The 18,898-nt window shown below is 62.1% G+C and overlaps 2 protein-coding genes across 7 annotated transcripts in view; both read right to left on the reverse strand.

Moving 5' to 3' along the window:
• Positions 1–725: 725 nt before the first annotated feature.
• Positions 726–5,394, reverse strand: ABTB1 (ankyrin repeat and BTB domain containing 1). Of its 5 annotated transcripts, none has more exons than XM_061397307.1 (13): positions 5,271–5,285; positions 4,282–4,344; positions 4,142–4,197; positions 3,944–4,027; positions 3,378–3,472; positions 3,090–3,249; positions 2,977–3,022; positions 2,602–2,697; positions 2,395–2,513; positions 2,143–2,238; positions 1,900–2,067; positions 1,296–1,496; positions 726–1,230 (listed from the first exon to the last, which is right to left on the reverse strand). In XM_061397307.1, exons 3-13 carry the CDS (start codon positions 4,190–4,192, stop codon positions 1,024–1,026), a joined length of 1,323 nt encoding a protein of 440 aa, XP_061253291.1. In that variant the 5' UTR covers positions 4,193–4,197; positions 4,282–4,344; positions 5,271–5,285; the 3' UTR covers positions 726–1,023. The 5 variants fall into 5 exon arrangements, with proteins under 5 accessions (XP_061253291.1, XP_061253290.1, XP_061253289.1 ...); XM_061397306.1 differs by lacking the exon at positions 5,271–5,285 and adding an exon at positions 4,826–4,841; XM_061397305.1 differs by lacking the exon at positions 3,944–4,027 and having other exon boundaries at positions 3,328–3,472; positions 5,271–5,394.
• Positions 5,395–5,588: 194 nt separating this feature from the next.
• Positions 5,589–18,898, reverse strand: part of PODXL2 (podocalyxin like 2) — a 44,973-nt gene continuing 31,663 nt past the window's right edge. For both annotated transcript variants that reach the window (XM_061397300.1, XM_061397301.1), the window contains 6 exons: positions 15,710–16,422; positions 15,080–15,154; positions 8,811–8,967; positions 8,541–8,602; positions 6,357–6,536; positions 5,589–5,945 (listed from right to left, as the gene is read on the reverse strand). In XM_061397300.1, coding sequence (XP_061253284.1) covers positions 5,733–5,945; positions 6,357–6,536; positions 8,541–8,602; positions 8,811–8,967; positions 15,080–15,154; positions 15,710–16,422 — 1,400 coding nt within the window. In that variant the 3' untranslated portion in view covers positions 5,589–5,732. The remainder of the gene's footprint in view (positions 5,946–6,356; positions 6,537–8,540; positions 8,603–8,810; positions 8,968–15,079; positions 15,155–15,709; positions 16,423–18,898) is intronic.

An 18,898-nucleotide genomic window follows, 5' to 3' on the forward strand; every position in this document is an offset into this window, starting at 1 on the left:
AGTAAGAACTATTTTGGGGTTAGGGCCAGAACTAGTAGGGTGAGGCAAGTGAAGCACCTGCCTTGGGCACAAACTTGAGCACCGAAAACCTGGGTAATCAAGATAAGCGATATTTTAACGTCATTAGCGACCCAAATGCCGACAATTCTCACAGGAATATAGGCCATGGCTGTGCTCAGGGCCCCCTGGGATGATTGAGCAGCATCCCTGCCTGCGGCCCGTGCTGCGCCATCAGGCTGTCTCCTCGGGGCACATCCCGCGTTACCGGCAGCTGCTCCCCCGTCACTGTGTCTTTCCTTGGTGGTTGGCCTACTTCCCCAAATGTGAACACTGTTGGGGTCCAGGCTTGGGACAGAACGCACGGATCATTTTTCCCAGTAACATGTCTGAACACTGATTCGACCGTTCGCTTAGAAGCAGTCATGGGGAGCTGGGCTCCAGGCTGAGGTCAGACAGACAGTGGCTTCTGTCCTCAGCCCCACAGCAGTAAGAACAGCGGGGCTCACTAAGCGCGCACCAGATCGCAGATGGCTCCCCTCGTCGCCAGGGAAGCAACTGCTGGCTCCTCCAAATCTGCCTTGGCCCCCAAGGGTGGGGGACAGGCTGACCTCAGCAAGAGGAGCCTGGCTGGCAGAGGGCCGGTCCCGGCAGGCAGGTCTCAGGGCCCCAGCCAACACCATCTCTTGTCGATGAGGCTCCCTAACCAGTCCTGACACACAGGCTCCCACAGTGAAGTCAAGCTTTATTGCCACACTGACATTCTGGCCCCCTCATGGCAGCTCTGTGCAAAGAAGCCAGCTCCCCCATGGAGACATGGCAGGAGGGGCGGGGGATGGAGTGAGGCCCTCAGAGACCCTCACTCCAGGATGCCCTGAGTGGTGCCCAGCCCCGGAGCTTGGGGGCTGGTTTGTGCTGAGAAAGACCTCATCCCCACGCGAGCATCCCGGGGCCCCAGGCAGAGAGGAGGGAGCCTCTGCAGCCACAGGGATGCCCCCAGCTCCCTGACGGCCCCGTGTGCGGCGGTCAGCAGTCCAGGCCAATGGACACCAGCAGCTCCTCCAGCACCCGCAGGCGCTGCGCGGCCTGCTCCATGGCGTGGCAGGTCTGCACCAGGCTGCCCATGTGGAATCGGATGTCATCCACCAGCGGGATGGAGTCCGTCTCCTGCCGGCCGGCCACAGCCGCGGCCTCCTCCCGCACGGCCTCCACAAAGTCCTCCTGCTGCACCAGCTGTGGACAGGCTGGATCAGGGTCTGTCCTCCGCCCAGGCCCGGCCGCCCAGGGCCCACACTCACCTTCTCAATGACCCTGGCCATGAACTTGGTACACTGGTCCTCCAGGCGCGCCAGGCCAAACAGCTTGGCCACACGCCACACCCCCACCACGCTGTCCTCGTCCAGCAGCTGGGCTAAGCTGCGGCCACACAGCTGCTTCAGGCCCGGCAGCAGGTACATGTCGGCCACGGTCAGCACGTCGTAGGCCAACTCGGGTGGCAGCTGCAAGGACAGAGAGTGAGGGAGGGTACCTGGAGACTGAAGACGGGGTCCCTGGGGCTCACAGCGCAGGCTGGCTCGGCCCTGAGACCCGCGCCTGATGTTGCTGGGCAGGCCCCTGCTTGGGCGTCCCCTTGTCCAGGAATGGCGTGACGGGAGCCTACGGAGGGTGCTGTCCGCCACTGAGCCCTCCCAGTGGGGTGCTGTCCCTGCCCTGAGCATCACCGCAGAGAAGGAGAAGCCCTCCTCCTCAGCTGCTGTTTCTTGGGGTCTCTGTGACGGTGACTGCACACACGCCGGCTGCCTTTGGGGTAGCTGAAGGCATCCTGGGGTCCCCGGCGTGCTCTGGCTGGAGGAGCAGTCCACATGGCGCACACTCCCCTCGCCGGTCGGATGTGTGACGCACCTCGGTGTGGTCGCTGTACACGTAGTACAGTACATGCGTGAAGACCTCGGGTGAGACGCTGTGCAGGGTGACGGCCGGGAGGCCGCCCGAGGCCTCCAGCTGCTCACTCTCCTGGAAGTGGTCGTCCAGCAGGGCCCGGAAGTACTCGCTGCGGCCACAGAAGAAGGCCTGCGGGAGGCTGGGCTCAGGAGGGGCTGCCCCGGGAGCAGGGCTGGGCGGGTGTCTGCGGGAGAAGCCGCGTACCTTGTGACAGAGGAAGTCGTAACCGCCCACACGGAAGCAGACATCAGGGCAGCTGCTGAGGCCATTGCAGGGGAAGGGCAGCTCCCCAAGATCGCCCTGGGGGGAGGCGGGGCAGCTTCAGGGCAGGCAGGAGGGAGAGCGCCAGGCCAGGCCCCTCCTAGCTCACCCTGGAATGTGACGCTGCTCCAGGGTCAGTTAGACACAAGAGCGCCAGGCTCTGGGTTTAAGCCGCAGCCCAGGGCGGGACCTTACCCGGAGCTCAGGGGGCAGGGCGCAGTCAGCCAGTAGGGCCAGGTCCTCCCGCAGCTGCAGGTCCGCCTGGGGGGGCTCGATGGTCAGCACCTTCATGCACACGCCCGGCTTAGACGCCTCTGCGGGGAAGAGCGCGGGTTCATGGGGTAGGCGGCCCACAGGTGCCCGCCCGAGCCCAGGGCCTGAGGGCGGGACGGCCCCACTCACGTTTGGCCTCCAGGCCGCCGAGCAGGCCCCATAGCTGGCACTGCCGGGCCAGGCGCTCGCAGTCGCTGACGTGCTCCACGCCGACGTCAAGGCAGCCTGGGTGTGGGGGCAGTGCCGGGGGAGACTCGCGGACTGAGGAAGCCGTGGCTGCCCCCCAAACCCCCAGGTGGGTGGTCCATCTGCCCAACCACTGGCTACAGGGCTGCCGTCTGACCTCTCAGGCCCCAGGACAGCGAGAGGGCCTTAGACCGTGGGTGGACGAGCTGACCGAGGTGGCAACTGGGCCATCCTACCGCAGCGGACGAACCCCGAGGCAAACGGTGGCCCCAAGGCCACGTCTGGTGCCCTAGCCCCTGCCCACCAAGCGCGGCTCACCTGTGTACAGGTACTGCAACAGCGCCCCGAAAGCCACGGGGTTGATCTGTGGGCAGAGACAGGGTCAGGGACGGCCACGCCAGGCGCGCCTCCCCTCGCGCCCGCTGACGCACCAGGGGGTGCCTGAGGACCACGGCGCTCCTGCCCTTCCACTTGGTGTCGAGCATGTGGGCGAAATAGGTGCTGCGCGCGCCCAGCACGCCGCGGTGCGCCCGGAAGGCCCTGCCGTGCACCACGAAGACCACGTCGCTGTGGAGACCCTGCTCCAGGAGCCTGTGGGCGGGGCCAGTGGTGTGCTGAGTCCCGCGCAGCGGACAGCCCGCCCCGGCAGGCCCCGGCAGGCCGGCTCACCGCAGCAGGAAACTGTAGTAGAGGTCCCGCCGCCAGAAGGAGGCCGTCACCTGTCTGTAGTCACGCAGCGCCCGGCGGATGGCGTCGCTCTGCGCGCCGTAGAGGCAGCGCTCACCATCGAAGGTGTTGGCCTCGCAGCGGGCTCCTGAGGGCGGCAGAGCTGCCCGTCAGCGGGGCCTGGGGCTGCCTGCCATGGCCGGGGACGGGGAGCTGCTCACTCCACCACACACACACACACACACACGGCCCCGGGACTGCCCTGCCCCCAGCACCCTCCCCGCCAGGCCCCGGGCGCACGCCACCGAGCACAGACACCCTGGAGGCCGGCCTGGCCTATGCTGGGCCCCGGGGACACACCCCAGACAGAAGGTCCCCTGCCCGCAGAAAACGGGGCTTCCAGGGGCAGAAGCACACACACAGGCTAGCAAGTGAGGTCAGGGGCTCTGAAGAAAACTAAGAAGGTGAAGGCTGGCTGTGGTGCAGCTGCCACAGGGGTGGCCATGGAGGCACCGGGGCATACGAGGAGCAGGGATCTGAACCAAGCGAACCCCTGGGAAAGAGCCAGCAGAGCAGAGGGAACGGCACGTGGCCAGGCCCCAAGGAAAAGCAGTGGTACCTGCGGGGGCGGAGGGGCACACTTAACGGGGCAGCTCGGGCACGGCCAGGTTCTCCAGCTCGCGGGAGACGCGGCTGGGAGGCCCTGCGGGACTTCACACCGGTCAGACTGGCCTCCCGGGGCTCTGGGCAGATGCCGAGCTGGGCCCCTGAGACCGGCACCCCGAGGGGTGCAGGAACGTGCCCACCCTGCACTCACCGTGGGCCAGCAGGTAGAGCACCAGCTCCTCGTGTCCACAGAGGCAAGCATAGTACCTGAGGGGATGGGGGAGGGCGCCGTCAGGCCCGCCCGCCGCCCGCCCCCCCGCCCGCCGCCCGCCCCCCAGGCCCGGCGCTCACAGGGGGGTGCTGTCCCACTTGTCGCGCACGTTCACCTCCACGTCTCGCTGCTCCAGCAGGTACCTGGGCCGGGGGACGGGGGTTAGAGAAGACCCGCGGGAGGGGAAGGAGGGAAGCCTCCCCGGTGAGGGCAGGTGAGGCAGAGACCGAGCAGGACGGGCGCTGAAGACCAAGCAGCCAGGTCAGGGTGTGGGCGTGGGAGCGTAGGCCTCAGGTGCCTCAGCGCAGAAGAGGCTGAGCGCCGGCTGACAGCGCTGGGAGGGGCCGCCCAGCGGGAGGCCTGCAGGGTCCCGGAGGCGTGGGACTGAAGCGACAGACTCCAGAAGGTGGGCGGCGGGCGGGGGTAGGAGGGCCACTGAGGATGCCCAGGTGGGAGGGACCCAGCGTGTTCTGAAGAGCACCAGGCTTTGGAGGCTACCAAGTAAACCCCAAGTGGCACTCGACCTGGGGAGGAGCCCAGCGAGACAGCAAGACTCGCAAGTCGGGACTAGCCCCGGGGAGGGCTCCAGGGGAGGACGGAGAAGAAAAACACTAGGCGCCTCACCTCCCAAACAAGCCGCACCCCCTCCGGCGCGGCCGCGGTGACGGCGATGGCAGCGCCCAGGCTCTCCGACAACCGGAGCCTGACTCCGGCCCCAGACGTTCCCAGCACCGGTCCGTGGCTCATCAGAGTAGCCCGGTCGGGGGTCCCAGGCCCGCCCCCAGGGTCTGACCGCCGGGCCCTTCCCTTCTCTCCACCCTCTGCTCCTCCTCCGGGCGTCCGCGTCACAGTCCTAACCCTAAGCCCACCGGAACCCCGGGACAACTCACACCAGCACCCGCGGCCCCGCTCGGAGGAATTCCTCGACCAGAAGAAGGGCCCTGCTTTGGAGCCCGGGCGCAGGCTGGGGGCGGGGATCCACGCCTGGGCCGGCCCGTGCCCTCCCCCAACCCCCAGCGGGCGCTCCGCGGACCGCCCCCGCGCCCTCCCGGGGACCACGCGTCCTCACCGCACTCGGCCCACGTCCCCCTTCCTGCAGCTGGAGAACAGATCGCAGGTATCCATGGCACAGACGCCCAGACGCCGAGCCACCTCGGGCGGCGGCGCCCGCCGGATATCAACACGCCCCGCCCGCCCCGCCCTCCGGATATAAACACGCGCCGCCCGCCCCGCCCGTTCCCTAGCGGCGCCTGGCGACCGGAGGACCGAGAGGAGGGGAGGGCCGAGAGGGCAGGAGGCGGGCGAGGGGGGAGGCGGCGCCCCGCCCGCAGCCCACCTGCCCCTTCACCCCCGCCCAGCACAAGAACGAGTCGCGCAGGGGACGCGGGCCGGCGTGCTCTCCGGACGGCTTTAATGGGGTCCCGGGGCGGCCTCGAGGGACGTCGGGCGGGGGCGGGGGCGGGGCCGAGGTGCGTCCTGAGTCAGGAAAAGCGGGGGGCCCTGCGCCGAGGGCCGGGCGGGGCACAGCCCCTCACAGGTGCGTGTCCTCCTCGAACACATCCGAGTCCTCGGGGTCGCGCTTGCCCCCCATGAGCGCGCTCCAGCCCCCCGGGCCGTTGACGGCGCCGCCGCCGTTCAGGCTGGGCTGCTTCTCTTGCATCTCCGACTGGCTGTCGCTGGCCACGTCCAGCGTGGGGTTGTCGTGGCAGCCGTTCTCCACGAAGCGCAGCTCCTCGCCGTGCGACTGCGGCGGGACGGGCCGCTGGGCGAGCGCGCCGGACCCCGCGCCCCCACCCCGGCCCTTTGCCGGCCCTGACCCCGCGGACCCTGATGACGCAAGGCCCTGGTCCGCGGCTTCCCCAGCTCTAACCCTTTCAGATGACCACTGAGCCTCCCACCCAGCAGCCAGGGCCCCCACCCCCGGACACCAGCGGACCCCTTTCTCACCACCCACGCCTTCTAAAGGGGCTCCTCCTGGGGCTGCGGCCCAAAGCCCAGCCTGCACCTCCAGCTGGTGGTGAAGCGCCAGCTTCCTCTGCACAAGCGCTTCACTGCAGTCACCCCCTCCCAGCCCGAGAACACAGCCTCAGAGGGCCGACCTGCGGGCACCTCAGAGCAGCCCCCGGCCCCGTCCCGCCCACACAGGCCGGCTCACCACGTGTTTGAGCTTGGGCAGCCGGCGCTGCCAGCAGTTATAGAGAAGGCCGAGCACGATGATGACCACGCAGAGGGCGCCGATGACCACCAGCACCACAAAGAGCGTCCCGTAGTCGCTGCGCACCTGGCTGGCCCGGGCCTGGCAGCTGCTGGTGGTGGAGTAGTTCTGGATGCCAATCTGGGGGTGGGGGGAGGGGCCCGGTTCCTTAGCTGGGGCCCTGGGGTGCCGGGCTCCCCCAGGGCCTATGGGGCTGGGGCTCAGGGATGGGAACAGGCCTGATACCTGTGCTGGGAGAGGACCCTGCCTGAGCCCAGCACCCTAGCCGGAGGGCCCCAGCCTCCTCTAGCAGGCCTGCAGTGGCTCTGACGCAACTGTGGTTGATGTCCAGCCCCACGCCCACCTGGGGGTGCCCAATCCCCAGAGGCCGCCATGAACTGGCTGTCACAGACCACACTGCCCCACCCACGTGGGTGCAGACAGGGCAGCTGGGGGCCTCCGCACTTTCTCCACTGCACACCTGCCCCACCAGGCTCCGCAAACTCAGTTCCCACCTGAGGGTGGGTGTCCACGTCCCAGGCTGCCCCCAGCCTCCTATTCCTGCTGGGATGGCCACCAGTGTCACTGAGCTGCCCAGCACTCCCACACTGTGGGCTGTCTCGGGGGGGCAGCCGGCCCTGGCCAAGCGGCTGCTGTGCCCCACCCTCCTACCCCCTGGGCTGGGCAGACTCTCTCCAGTCAGCGTCTCAGGCCCCGGGAGCAGAGAAAGTGAGGTGCCATCCCCAAATGACAGGTGCCGGGGCGGGCAGGGGTGCCACCTGCAGAGCAGAGACCCGGGGGGCCACTTTCTGCTGCAGACCTCCTTTCCAAGGCCAGGAATCAGCTCCTCTTCCTGTGAATGATCTGTGCATTTCCAGTGCTCTTCCACTTTTTACGTTACCAAGATTCAGTTTTTCCTGCTGGATTCACCACCAATGCACACGCAAAAATCTGCCCACTTGTGTACTTCCAAAGACCCAGCCCAGGGGCTTTCCTGGTGGTCCAGTGGCTAAGACTCAGCACTCCCGATGCAGGAGGCCCGGGTTCCACCCCGGTCAGGGAACTAAACCCCGTCATGCCGCAGCTCTAGATCCGGCACACAGGCATCAACCTTGAGACCGCAAGCACGGCCACTGAGACCGGTGGGGCAGAGAAACAGCACAGGCGTATTGTAAAGAGGTACTCTTTGCTAAAACAACAATAAAGCCCCCGTGTGCCTTTCTGCCAAATCCATCTGAATGAAGCGTCTGGTAAAGCCAGAAGACCCAGACCCCTGGGTGGGAAGAGGCAGGAGGGCCTGTACTCAAGGCGCAGCCCACCAGCCCCACCCTGTCATGAACCCCACAGCTCACAGCCAGCCCCGCCCCCAGGTGGTGCAGACAAGGTGTCTCATGGGACGTCTGGGCCGTGCCTTGGGTGGGGGCATCTCCTCTCTGCTTTCATCTAGACGGGCACCAGCAGGACTCAACAGGGCTTCTTCCCTGCTCACAGCCCCGGTTGGCAATGAGCCCGAGCGAGAACCCAGTCTGGACCTCAGCACTCCGTGCACTTATCGAGAAGCCCCACACCAAGACGGAGCCTCCCTGGCCCCGCCCTTCTTGGCCTGGCACGCAGGAGATAGGAGGGGGGCCCATGGCACGCGTACCTCAGCTCTGCTGTGGACACTCCAGGCCCGTGGGCATGAAGGGGATTGATAAGGGCCTGGATGCCAGTGAGTGGACAGGGTCTGGAGGACACGGGCCGTCCTCAAGGGGGGAGGTGAGTAAAGGTGCATCTGGCGGGGGGGTGGGGGGGGGCGGCACGGGGAGGGGTCTGCCAGCCTGTCCCCTCAGCCCAGGTCCCCAGGAGCGCATGGTGGGCCTCCCAAACTCTGGGAACGTGCGGTGTTCCCTCGCCCACCAGGCTCTGCAGGATTCCTTGAGCAGACACGGTGCTTCTCCATTGCTCACCCAGGGAATGCCACCCACCCTCCCAGACCCCCGAGGCCCCCTCTGCTCCGTGCCCTCTCCTGAGCACCCCGCTCCGTGGCTTGGGTCCGCACCTGCCGTCTCACAGGGCTCACAAGGCGGCTGCGGGTGGCTCCATGCCCCTCGGGGGCTGGATCAGGCCGCGCCCAGCCATGCCTCCACCACCCCGCACTCTTACCTCCTCCAGGCTCCTGCGGATGTCGCCCAGCATGGACAGCACATCTTGCGTGGGCACCACGCCTGTGCAGAGGGCACCGTCAGCACAGCGGTAGCCATGAGGCGCTCAACCCCTGACCCTCAGACCCCCGCCTGCGCCCCTGCAGCCCCTCCCCGCTACGAGGCACATAGGCCTGCAGTCCTCCCGACCGGATCTGCCCCCCCCGCACCCCCCACCTCTCCATGACCCACGAGGTAGGCCCTGCAGAGCTCCGAGCCTCGCCCCACTCACCCTGCTCGCCCACCAGCGCCATCAGCAGGTGCTGCTCCTTCTCACTGGGCTTGCTCAGGGAGATGTGCCAGGCGCCGTGGCGGCCGCGGCCGTGCCGGGGCAGCACACCCTCCACTAGGGCCAGGAGCTGCAGCCCCCGGTGCCGCCGGAACACCTCCTGAGGGCGGAGAGAAGTCTCACTTGCTGGGGGCAGCGCCCCCGAGCCCCTCCCACCTGGGAAGGGCCGTGGGGGCTGCCCAGAGGGGCTGCTCCGGGAGCCCCGGGGACCATGGGGGACGGCGGGGGGTGCAAGACCCGAGTCCACCTAGTCCTGCCTTGGCCTTCGCCCCCAGGAGGGCGAGCACAGGGGCTGCCCAGGGCTACTCGCAGGTGAGCTGGGGGGACAGACGCACCCACACAGGGCCCGAGGGGCCACATGCGGCAGGTGACGGAGAGCTGGGACAAGCTGGAGGAGAGGGGGCAGGCGGCCGCCCCAGGCTGGCCCTTGCCTTTCACTGCAGAGACAGGGCCCAAAGTCAGGGAGTCAGGGAGGACGTCTGTGCCCTGGCGGGCTGCAGCGGGAGCGGGAGGACCAGCAGAGGCACCAGAGCGCTCAGGCCCTGGCTGGGGGCGGGGAGACCCCCTTCCCACCTGACACTCCTCTCCTGCTTAGGTCTCCCTCCCCTTGTGCACAGGGAATTACACAACTTAAGACCAAGCGGCTGGCGGCAAACAGGAACTCAGCACGCGCAGGAGGCCTCGCTCCTGACTCCCAGCCGGTCACTGTCCCCATGGGGCTGCCTGGGAGAGACCCTCGCCAGGCCTGGTGGTGCCCCCCAGCAGCACCTCCCCTCTCGGACACGGGCAGTCGCCACCCCCGGCTCCTGCCTCTCTTGAGCGCCCAGCCTCGGAGCTGCCACCCATGTGGGCCCCGACCTTTCTGCTGGAGCCCAGGCTAAGCAGCGAGGCTGTCACACCCTCAGAATGACGTGCGTCCTGCTGTCACGGCACGTCCAGGCACGGCTCCTACCAGCCTCAGACTCGTGGCCTCACAGGAGCCGGTTCAGCTCCGCGCTCGCGAGAGGCTGGTGCCTGGAGATGCCTGAGTGAGCCAGAGGGAAGCCCTAGCCCCTGGAACGGCTGCCACCATCGGTGTGTGCGTGCACATGCGCTCGTGGGCGTGTGTGCACGGGGCCCGAGTGGGGCGCGTGTTCTGGGCCCCCTCGTGGGTGAGGGTCACACACCGCCTGAGCACACCTCACATGTTTGGGGCCCACATGTCTGGCTGGCTCAAGCCCGAGAGCCACAGGGTCACCTGCGAGGAGGCCGGCTAGCTCAGCCTAACTTCACACCATGCATTCTGTAGACGGGAACTGAGGGGAAAGCACTGGCTTTGGAATCCTGTGTCGGTTCACATCTCGGTTCTGCCACTTGTCAGCTCTGTGACGTTTAGCAAAATACTGTTCCTCTCTGAGCCTCGGTTTCCCATCTGAGAATGTGGGCACTGGTCCTAAAACCGCAGACTTTCTGTGAGGGTTAAAATTACTTTTTCAACCACAAGTGCGGGGACAACTGGATGTCCCAAAAGAAAAGAAAACCATGCCTGGACTCATACTTCATACCCACACCAAAGTCCATTTCAGGTGCATTTTACATGGAAAGCTTTCAGAAGCAAGCATGGCCTTGGAGTGGGCAAAGATTTCTAAATTGGACCCAAAACTCCTAACCATGAAGAAAAAAAATTGGTAAGTTGGACTATTTTATGGTGAAGTTAAAAAAAAAGGTCTTCCACTTATCAGAGGGTTCTATCAAGAGGGTCAAAAGGCAGCCCGCGGAGCAGGAGACGTTCGCACAATATACACAGAACGGGGGCTTCACATCCATGATGCATAAGCGATTTACAGACATCGATAAACAAAGTCAGCTAACCCGGCCGCCAGGTGAGCAAAAGATCTGATGAGGTACTTCACAGAAAAGAGGCTCAAACACGTACGGCAAGTCGTTCAATCTCATTGATCATCAGAGAAATGCAAAGTAACCCACAAAGTGAGGCCTGCGAAATGGTTAAACCGGGAAACAACGCAGACAGCCAGCAGCCCCCGAGCGCCAGGCGCTGCTGCGGAGGAGCACACTGCTGGGCCACCGTGGGAAGCTGCTGGGCAGCACCTGGCCAAGGTGACCTGCGGCGCCCATCAGAATGTGCCCGGTGCCCGCCCGCCAACGTGCAGACCCCAGAGCCTCCAGAGCAGCAGACCCACAGCAGCCTGGGAATGAAGCTCCTCAAAGGCCCGCCACCAGCCAGAAGGACAGAGAGAAGACGAGCGTGAACGCACGCGCGCAAGGACACAGAAGCTCCCGAAAGCAGGAGCTGAAGTGCAAGAAGCTAGAACAGAACACCACACTCGAGGAGCCCCCCTCTGTCACATTCAGAAGCACGCAGGGTTGATTCATGGCATCACAAGTCCACAAGGAGGCTCCCTGAGGAACAGTCTGGAAGGCGGTATGGCCCTCAGGCTGTGCTGGTCTCTCCTGACCGACAGCCGCCCTCCCCGGCTGTCCCCACAGCCTGAGGCGTGAGGATGCCCCCAAGCAGGCGCAGGCGTACCCGGTCTTCCCTGCCAAGCCCTCCCCAGGCAGGGGACCTTCCCCAACGGCCACAGCAGCACCCCAGCCAGTGCCCGGGCCCTGCGTCCACACACAACTCCTCACGGTGCCTGGGGTGATGGAAAATGGTGTGGCTGCGGAACGAAACTGTGTGGCAGCTCCTCCAAAAGTTACAGATAAAATCACCAGGTGGCCTGCAAGCCCCTTCTGCGCACACCAACACAATTCAAAAAGGGGTCTGGGAAGGCATGTGCACACCACAGCATTCACAGCAGCATTCTCCACAACAGCGGAAACACGCCTGTCAACAAGTGAACAATAGCAAAACGTGGTCCTTCCACACACTGGAATACTGCTCAGCCTTAGACAGGAAGGCTGTTCTGACACCTGCTACACCCAGCATAAACCTTGAGGACGTGACACTCAGTGAAACAAGCCAAGTCACAGCAAAAGCAGATCGTGTGCGACCCACTAACACAAAGGGCCCCAAGCAGCCAGGTTCAGAGACCGGAAGCAGAAGAGGAGCTGGGGGGAGACGGAGCTGTTAATGGGGGTGGTTTCAGTTTTGCAAGACGGAAAAGTCCTGGAGCTCTGCTGCACAATAATGTGAACACACTTAATACAACCGTACACTCAAAAGTGATCAAGATGGTAAATTTTATGCTAGGATTTCTACCACAATAAAAAAAATCCCACCATAATAATGGCTAATTAGGTAGATGTCACACATACCAATAACCTCTGATATGCAGATGACACCACTCTTATGGCAGAAAGTGAAGAGGAACTGAGGAGTCTCTTGATGAAAGTGAAAGAGGAGAGTGAAAAAGCTGGCTTAAAACTCAACATTCAGAATACTAAGATCATGGCATCTGGTCCCATCATTTCATGGCAAATAGATGGGGAAACAGTGGAAACAGTGAGAAACTATTTTCTTGGGCTCCAAAATCACTGCAGATGGTGACTGCAGCCATGAAATTCAGACACTTGCTCCTTGGAAAAAAAGCTATGACCAACCTAGATGGCATATTAAAAAGGAGAGACATTACTTTGCCAACAAACGTCCATCTAGTCAAAGCTATGGTTTTTTCCAGTAGTTATGTATAGATGTGAGAGTTGGACTATAAAGAAAGCTGAGAGCAGAAAAATTGATGCTTTTGAACTGTGGTGTTGGAGAAGACTCTTGAGAGTCCCTTGGACTGCAAGGAGATCCAACCAGTCTATTTTGAAGGAGATCAGTCCTGAATATTCATTGGAAAGACTGATGGTGAAGCTGAAACTCCAATCCTTTGGCCACCTGATGCGAAGAACTGACTCCTTGGGAAAGACCCTGATGCTGGGAAAGATTGAGGGCAGAAGGAGAAGGGGATGACAGAGGATGAGATGGCTGGATGGCATCACTGACTTGATGGACATGAGTGTGAGCAGGCTCCAGGAATTGGTGATGTACGGGGAGGCCTGGTGTGCTGCAGTCCATGGGGTCGCAGAGTCGGACACGACAGTGACTGAACTGCACACAAACATTAAATGAGAACAACAAAGCAGATAAAACCAGGGAAAACAGAAGCATTTTAATCTCTTTGTGTTGTTTGGGAAGAAAAAGAGACATTAACTTTAGACGTCATTATCCACGTATGCACACCCCAATTCCTGGGTCTCAAGGCCCCACATATCCATAAACAGCCAGAAGGCCGCTTGGAGAACGCCGATTCCGGGTCGGAGGAAGGGGACATACAAGAAGAGCTTGGAGCACCCGCTACACTGAAAGCAGCGACACCAGGGCCTCCCTGGCGGTCCAGTGGCAGAGACTCCACCCTCCAGTGCAGGGGACACGCTGCGCCCTGGCTGGGGGCACGAAGACCGTGCACGCTGCATAGCAGCCAAGCCTGTGCACCACAAGTCCTGAGCCCGTGCGCGCTGGAGGCCGCGCTCCACAACAGGCCTGCCTGACGCAACGGCGCCACTGAGCTGACACCATCAGATAAACAAACAGCACAGAGAGGAGAGCCGGGGCTATCAGACATTCACAGGCTGGTCAAAGGGCTCAGAAGCCAACTCAGAGAGGCACTCACTGGCCAAACGGGTGCGGACAAAGCAGGCTGCCCGCCACTCAGCTCCACAGGATCAAGTCTGGCCGCTGGTGTCGCGACTACAAGAGCCCTCTGAGAGGAGAGCCGGGTGAAGCAGGCTGTGTCTGGACACCTGGGCCCCACAGGGGCAACACGTATACTGAAGAAGAACGTCGCTGGCCCTAGATTCCCGCTCTGTCCCACATGCAGCAAAGCACCAGAGTCACGAACTGCAAGACCCTCAAGGCCAGCGGCAGCCTCCCCCCGAGATCCCGGCTGCAAGCAGCTCCTTCACCAAAATTCACGCCATCCCGGCTCAGTGTCCCCCTCTCCGAGCAGCTCCTCGGGGCCTCCGTGCTCAGACACTGAATAAACTCGACCCACAGCCCTCGCATCATGCATTTTATCCAGTTAACAGACTGAGCATGCATGAGATTAAGAACTGCCCTGGGTTAAAGCACACCCATGAAGTCAAAATCTACCCGTTTATAAAGATGCTGGGAAGAAGTGAGTATCTCACTGGTCACTTCCAGATTAAATATGTGATGTACTCTCACCACCCCGCCCCAAATTCACTAAAGAAGAAGGAAGGTTGTGTTTTAAGGTCTGAAACCACAAAGACAAAGCCACAACAAAACAACAGAGGAGACAGAAGCCACACGCTTGGGCACCGGAAGTGGGCGGATGGCGGGTCGGTTTCCCAATTCAGCAAGCCCAGAGAGCAGATCCTGAGCCAGCCCGGGCAGAGCTGAGATGCAGTCACATGGACACTTCCACTCCCCGCGAGCTCGGGACGTGCAGCACTGGTGAGCTCCGGGGGACGATGGGAGGGGAGGGCGGGAGCTCCAGTGAACTTCAGGGGAGGACAGGAGGGGCGGATGGAAGGGGAGGACAGGAGCGCCAGGACAGTGCTGGAACAAGACGACTCTCCGAGTCTGCTGGAAAAGCACTGCATCCCTAGGCGATCCCCCCCGCCCCCTGCCCAACCCTGTAGAGCTGACAAACATCCCTTCTCCTGGCACAAGACCACAGCCAACTGCAGGAGAGGCTCACGCTGCAGACGAGCGCAGCTAGTGAACGGCCCGGCAGGCACGCCTGTCCCGACTGGCAGACAAGAGCCCTCTCGCACCTGCTCCAGAACACCGGCGACCAGCCCCACACCGTCAGGTAGGACAAAGTTCCTCTTTCCAAGATCCTACTCACCCAGGAAGAAGGACCTAAAAACACCGACATAAGACATTCTCAGATCAAACGGCGCAGCCAGACCACCCTCCGGAGAAGCTCAGTGAAGCCCCTCAGCAGGCTGCACCAGCCCTCCTAAAAACAGCTCCAAACTAACCCCAGCAGACACCTGAGAGAGGATGCAGGTGGAAAACTGACGACACGCAGGAGAAGCAACCTGCAAAGACACGACCCCGTGCACAAAGTCACAGACAGAGGCGGCAGGCGCAAAGAGCCCCGGGGACGTGACCCTGTGCACAAAGTCACAAACAGAGGGGGCAGGCACAAAGAGCCCTGGGGACTTAAAACCAGGGAGCCCTCTTCTCAGGCGCTGGTGGGAGCAGCTCGTCCCCCGCAGCCCCCCCAGGGCCCGGCCGCCCACCCACCGGCACTCACACACTCTACGTTCTCAGTCATGTTTAGGACGACGTAGTTCTTCCCGGCCAGATTGCTCCAGTCTTTGCAGATCACCTGTGCAGTGACACAGAGGGGGTCTGGAAGGAGTCTGAGTGGAAACCCCGGAGACGCGAGGAGGGTGAGGCCGAGTGTGGCTGTGACGGCTGGGGGGCAGACCAGCTGCGAAACCTCCACGACTGACAGCCCCCGGCCCAGCCAAAGCTCACAACCTGCTCTCTCGGGACAGGAGGCGCGGGCCCAGAGGCTCCAGGGCAGAGGGAACTGGAATGCTCTGAAGGGCGAACAGTGCACCTGTGGGCGGACACCCAGGCTGACCGCCCAGGACCACCCCTTTTCTTCTGGGGCCGGGGTGGCCCAGGCTGGGGGTATGTGAGAGTGACTCGTGGGGTGGGGAGGATGGCAGGGTGGCGGCACACGTGGGGGGCTGTGGTGGGGAGGGGGCTGGCGGGAGTGCCCCCCAGCAGCTGTGACAATCAGGGGGACCCTGAACTGAGAGGGGGGAAGGCTGGGGGTGGGCGGGCCAGTGTGGAGAGGACGCCACTAATGGGCCGTGAGCAGTGCCCCCAGAATCTGCTGCCTGCCTGCCCCCGCCCCGCACAGTCACTCTACCTGCGTGGAGTCCCAGGGCTTTCTGGACGGAGCTGCCCCGGCTGGCCCTTCCTGGGGCTCCTGCCTGAGGTCATCTCGCCCCAGAGTCACAGAAGAAGGTGTCAGCTCTGTGCCTCCGGGGGCCAGCGGGAGAGAGGCCGAGCCTCCGGGCTGCAGGGCGTCTCTGCCAGGGCCCTCAGCCCCACCGGGAGCCGCCGTCTGAGGGAAGGAAGCGGGGGACGGCCCCGCGCCCGGCCAGCCGGCCAAGCCCGCAGCTGCAGCAGCGGCCTCCACACTGGGCTCCGGAGGGGCCTCAGACACGCTGCTGCGCCCTGCGGCCGGCAGCACTGTGGGCCCCGGCCCACGGCCAGCCATGTCACCCCTCAGGGTCACCGGACTCAGGCTGACCCCAGGCGGGGACAGGCTGGGCTCCATGCTGCTGCCTGCCTCCCCCCCCGAGGCTGCCTGGTCCCCTGACTCCTCAGGCCGGTGCTCAGGGGGCTCCAGGGCCCGGCTGCTGCCCGCCGGCAGGAAGCCCGGGGCCTGCCTTCGGGCGCCCTCCTGGGGTCCGGTCACTGGCAGCAGCTGCTCCTCCTCCTCTCCGGGGGCCATGTGCCAAGGCGGCCCCACCAGGTCCACCCCGGGCAGCGGGGAGGCAAGACTCGGTGTCTCCTGACTCTGGCCCGTGTTGTCCGTGGGATCCGCCTTCTCAGTCAGGTCCGGAAAAGCATAATCTGTGGACAGAGAGGGAGATTTCATTCCAGAGCTTCATTGTTCATGGATTTGCTGAGCAGATGATAAAAAATCCAAGAGAGCCTCAGGGGGATGGTGGGGAGGTCGGTGGACAGTGGGTCACGTGGGAAGGGCGTGGGCAACAGGCTGGACTGGAGGGGACAGACAGGGCTGGGGGACGAGCCCCAGGCTGGCCCTCACTTCCTTCATGGGAACGACGTGGTGCGCCCCGCCCCGGTGTACAAGCCCCAGGGACTGGGCCTGCGGCCATCTACGCCCCGCTCTGGCAGCCGGCTCTCCGTGTCTCTCTGGCTCCTCGTCTGCGCTCTCCCCTGAAAACCATCATGACGCTTCACCCCTTTCCTAACAGGCTGGGGTGGGGGTCTTCCATGTGAGTCTGAGGACCCTCTCAGGGCAGGTGATGACCACCATCCCTGACCGGCGCTCCTGCTTTGAACTGAATGATGCCAGGAGGCAGAGGGCAGAGGCTGAGCCCCAGTGTCTGGAGTCTTCCCGTGCTCTCAGCGCCACTGCTGGCGGGGAAGGAGTGCTTCCTCACCCACCAGCCCCCTCTGAGAACGGACGCCTCCTGGAGACTGGGACATCTGTCTTCTCAACGAGATGTGAAAAGCACAGGCCAGTTTGTTTGGAAACTCATTCAAAATGTCAGAGTCTACATCTAGGTAGCAACAGACATTGGCGGCCCCACTTTGTTTCAGAATAATAAACGTCACCAACATAAAACTCCAACTAAAAATCTTAATTTATCTAATTAAAGAATGAAATTTTACAGAAGCTAAAAGTAATAATAATAATAAACATCAAAGTTCTGAAACACCGTAGAACCAGGGCTGGGAAAGGTCTACGGGGGTGACTGAGCTGCTCAGCCTCCTCCTCCTCCTCCTCCCAAATTTCTGACAAAAGAGACAACTGTTTTACACCATGAAAATAAAAGTCTAAAAACACAGATAAATTTCTGTTAACATGGAAAGCAAATGAGCTCAGAGAATCAGATAACCTCTCAACCGAAATAAAGAGGAAAGTCAGCAGTGGAAGAGGGAAGTTCTCTCTGTCAGAATCAAGGAGAGGGAAGTGCTGTGGGTTTAGTGAGGACACAGAACCCAAAGCTCAGAGGGCAGAAGACAACGCTGCAACGCATCCTAGCGCCTCAGAAAGACACAGACACACCGCTTCCCTAAAGCAAGAGCAGAGTAACAAAGGCAAGCAGTCTTTTAAAAAGCAAAGGTCTCGGATTTATTTGCAGGGCAGCAATGGAGAAACAGACATGGAGAACAGACTTTTGGACATGGAGAGAGCGGGGGCAAAGGCGAGACGTGCGGCGAGAGTAGCATGGAGGCTTCCATCACCGTATGTAAACTAGAGAGCCAACGGGAATGGGAACTCAAACAGGGGCTCTGTACCAACCTGGGCGAGGGGGATGGGGCAGGAGATGGGAGGGGGGTTCAAAAGGGAGGGCACGTGTGTAGACCTATGGCTGATCCATGTTGAGGTTTGACAGAAAAGAACGAAATTGTGTAAAACAATTATCCTTCAATTACAGTATAAATTAAGTAAAAGAACAGTTCTTGGAAACTAAAAATCATTTCAATGTATGTGAACTTTTGATAGAACAGCTTGAAGAAAAGTCATCAGAGCAAAAGCAAAAGCGAAATAAGCCAAGGGGTAAAGGCGATCAGTGTCGGTAGGTCTAGTTACTGTGATCTTCAACAAGACAGAAACACCCCGAGTCCAGGCCTCACAGAAGGAGCCCTCAGGCTGGGAACAGCGGCGGGCTCAGCCCCAGCCTCACTCTCAGGACACGCCAGCTCTCGGAGGACAAATGGGCTGCCTACAAAGCAACAGGGAACAGACTCTCGTCAGGCTTCTAGTCAACTACACTAGACTGCAAGAAGGAAAGGTGTGCTCAAAATCCTGAGGGAAGCTTACTTGGAACTGTCACGCCAGGCCTCCCTGTCCATCACCAACTCCCGGAGCTTACTCAAACTCATGTCCATTGAATTGGTGATGCCATCCAACCGTCTACGGTCTCCCGAAGCAGCAATGTCTCCTGAGCACCACTGTCTTCTGAAGCACCACTCTGTGCTGGACACCCATCTCCTGTGCACTACTGTCTGCAGGATGCCACTGTCCCCAGAGCACTCTCTCTCCTGGACAGCTCTGTCTCCTGGACACCACTGTCTCCTGAACATGTACCCAGTATACCACTGTGTTCTGAACCAACATCTGTCCTGGACACAACTGTCTCCTGGACGCCGCTTTCTCTTCTACCACCACTGTCTCACTCAGTACCCTGCACCACAGTCTCATGACAGCACCATGTCCTGAACAAAAGCACGTCCCGGACACCGCTGTCTGTGTCCACCAGTCTCCTGGATCCCACCACCTTTGGATCACCGCAGTCTCCTGGAGCGTCACAGTGTCTAGACTCCACTCTCTCCTGGGGCACCCCTGTTTCCT

The sequence above is a fragment of the Bos javanicus genome, chromosome 22 (assembly GCF_032452875.1).
Source record: "Bos javanicus breed banteng chromosome 22, ARS-OSU_banteng_1.0, whole genome shotgun sequence".
NCBI classification, from domain to species: Eukaryota; Metazoa; Chordata; class Mammalia; order Artiodactyla; family Bovidae; genus Bos; species Bos javanicus.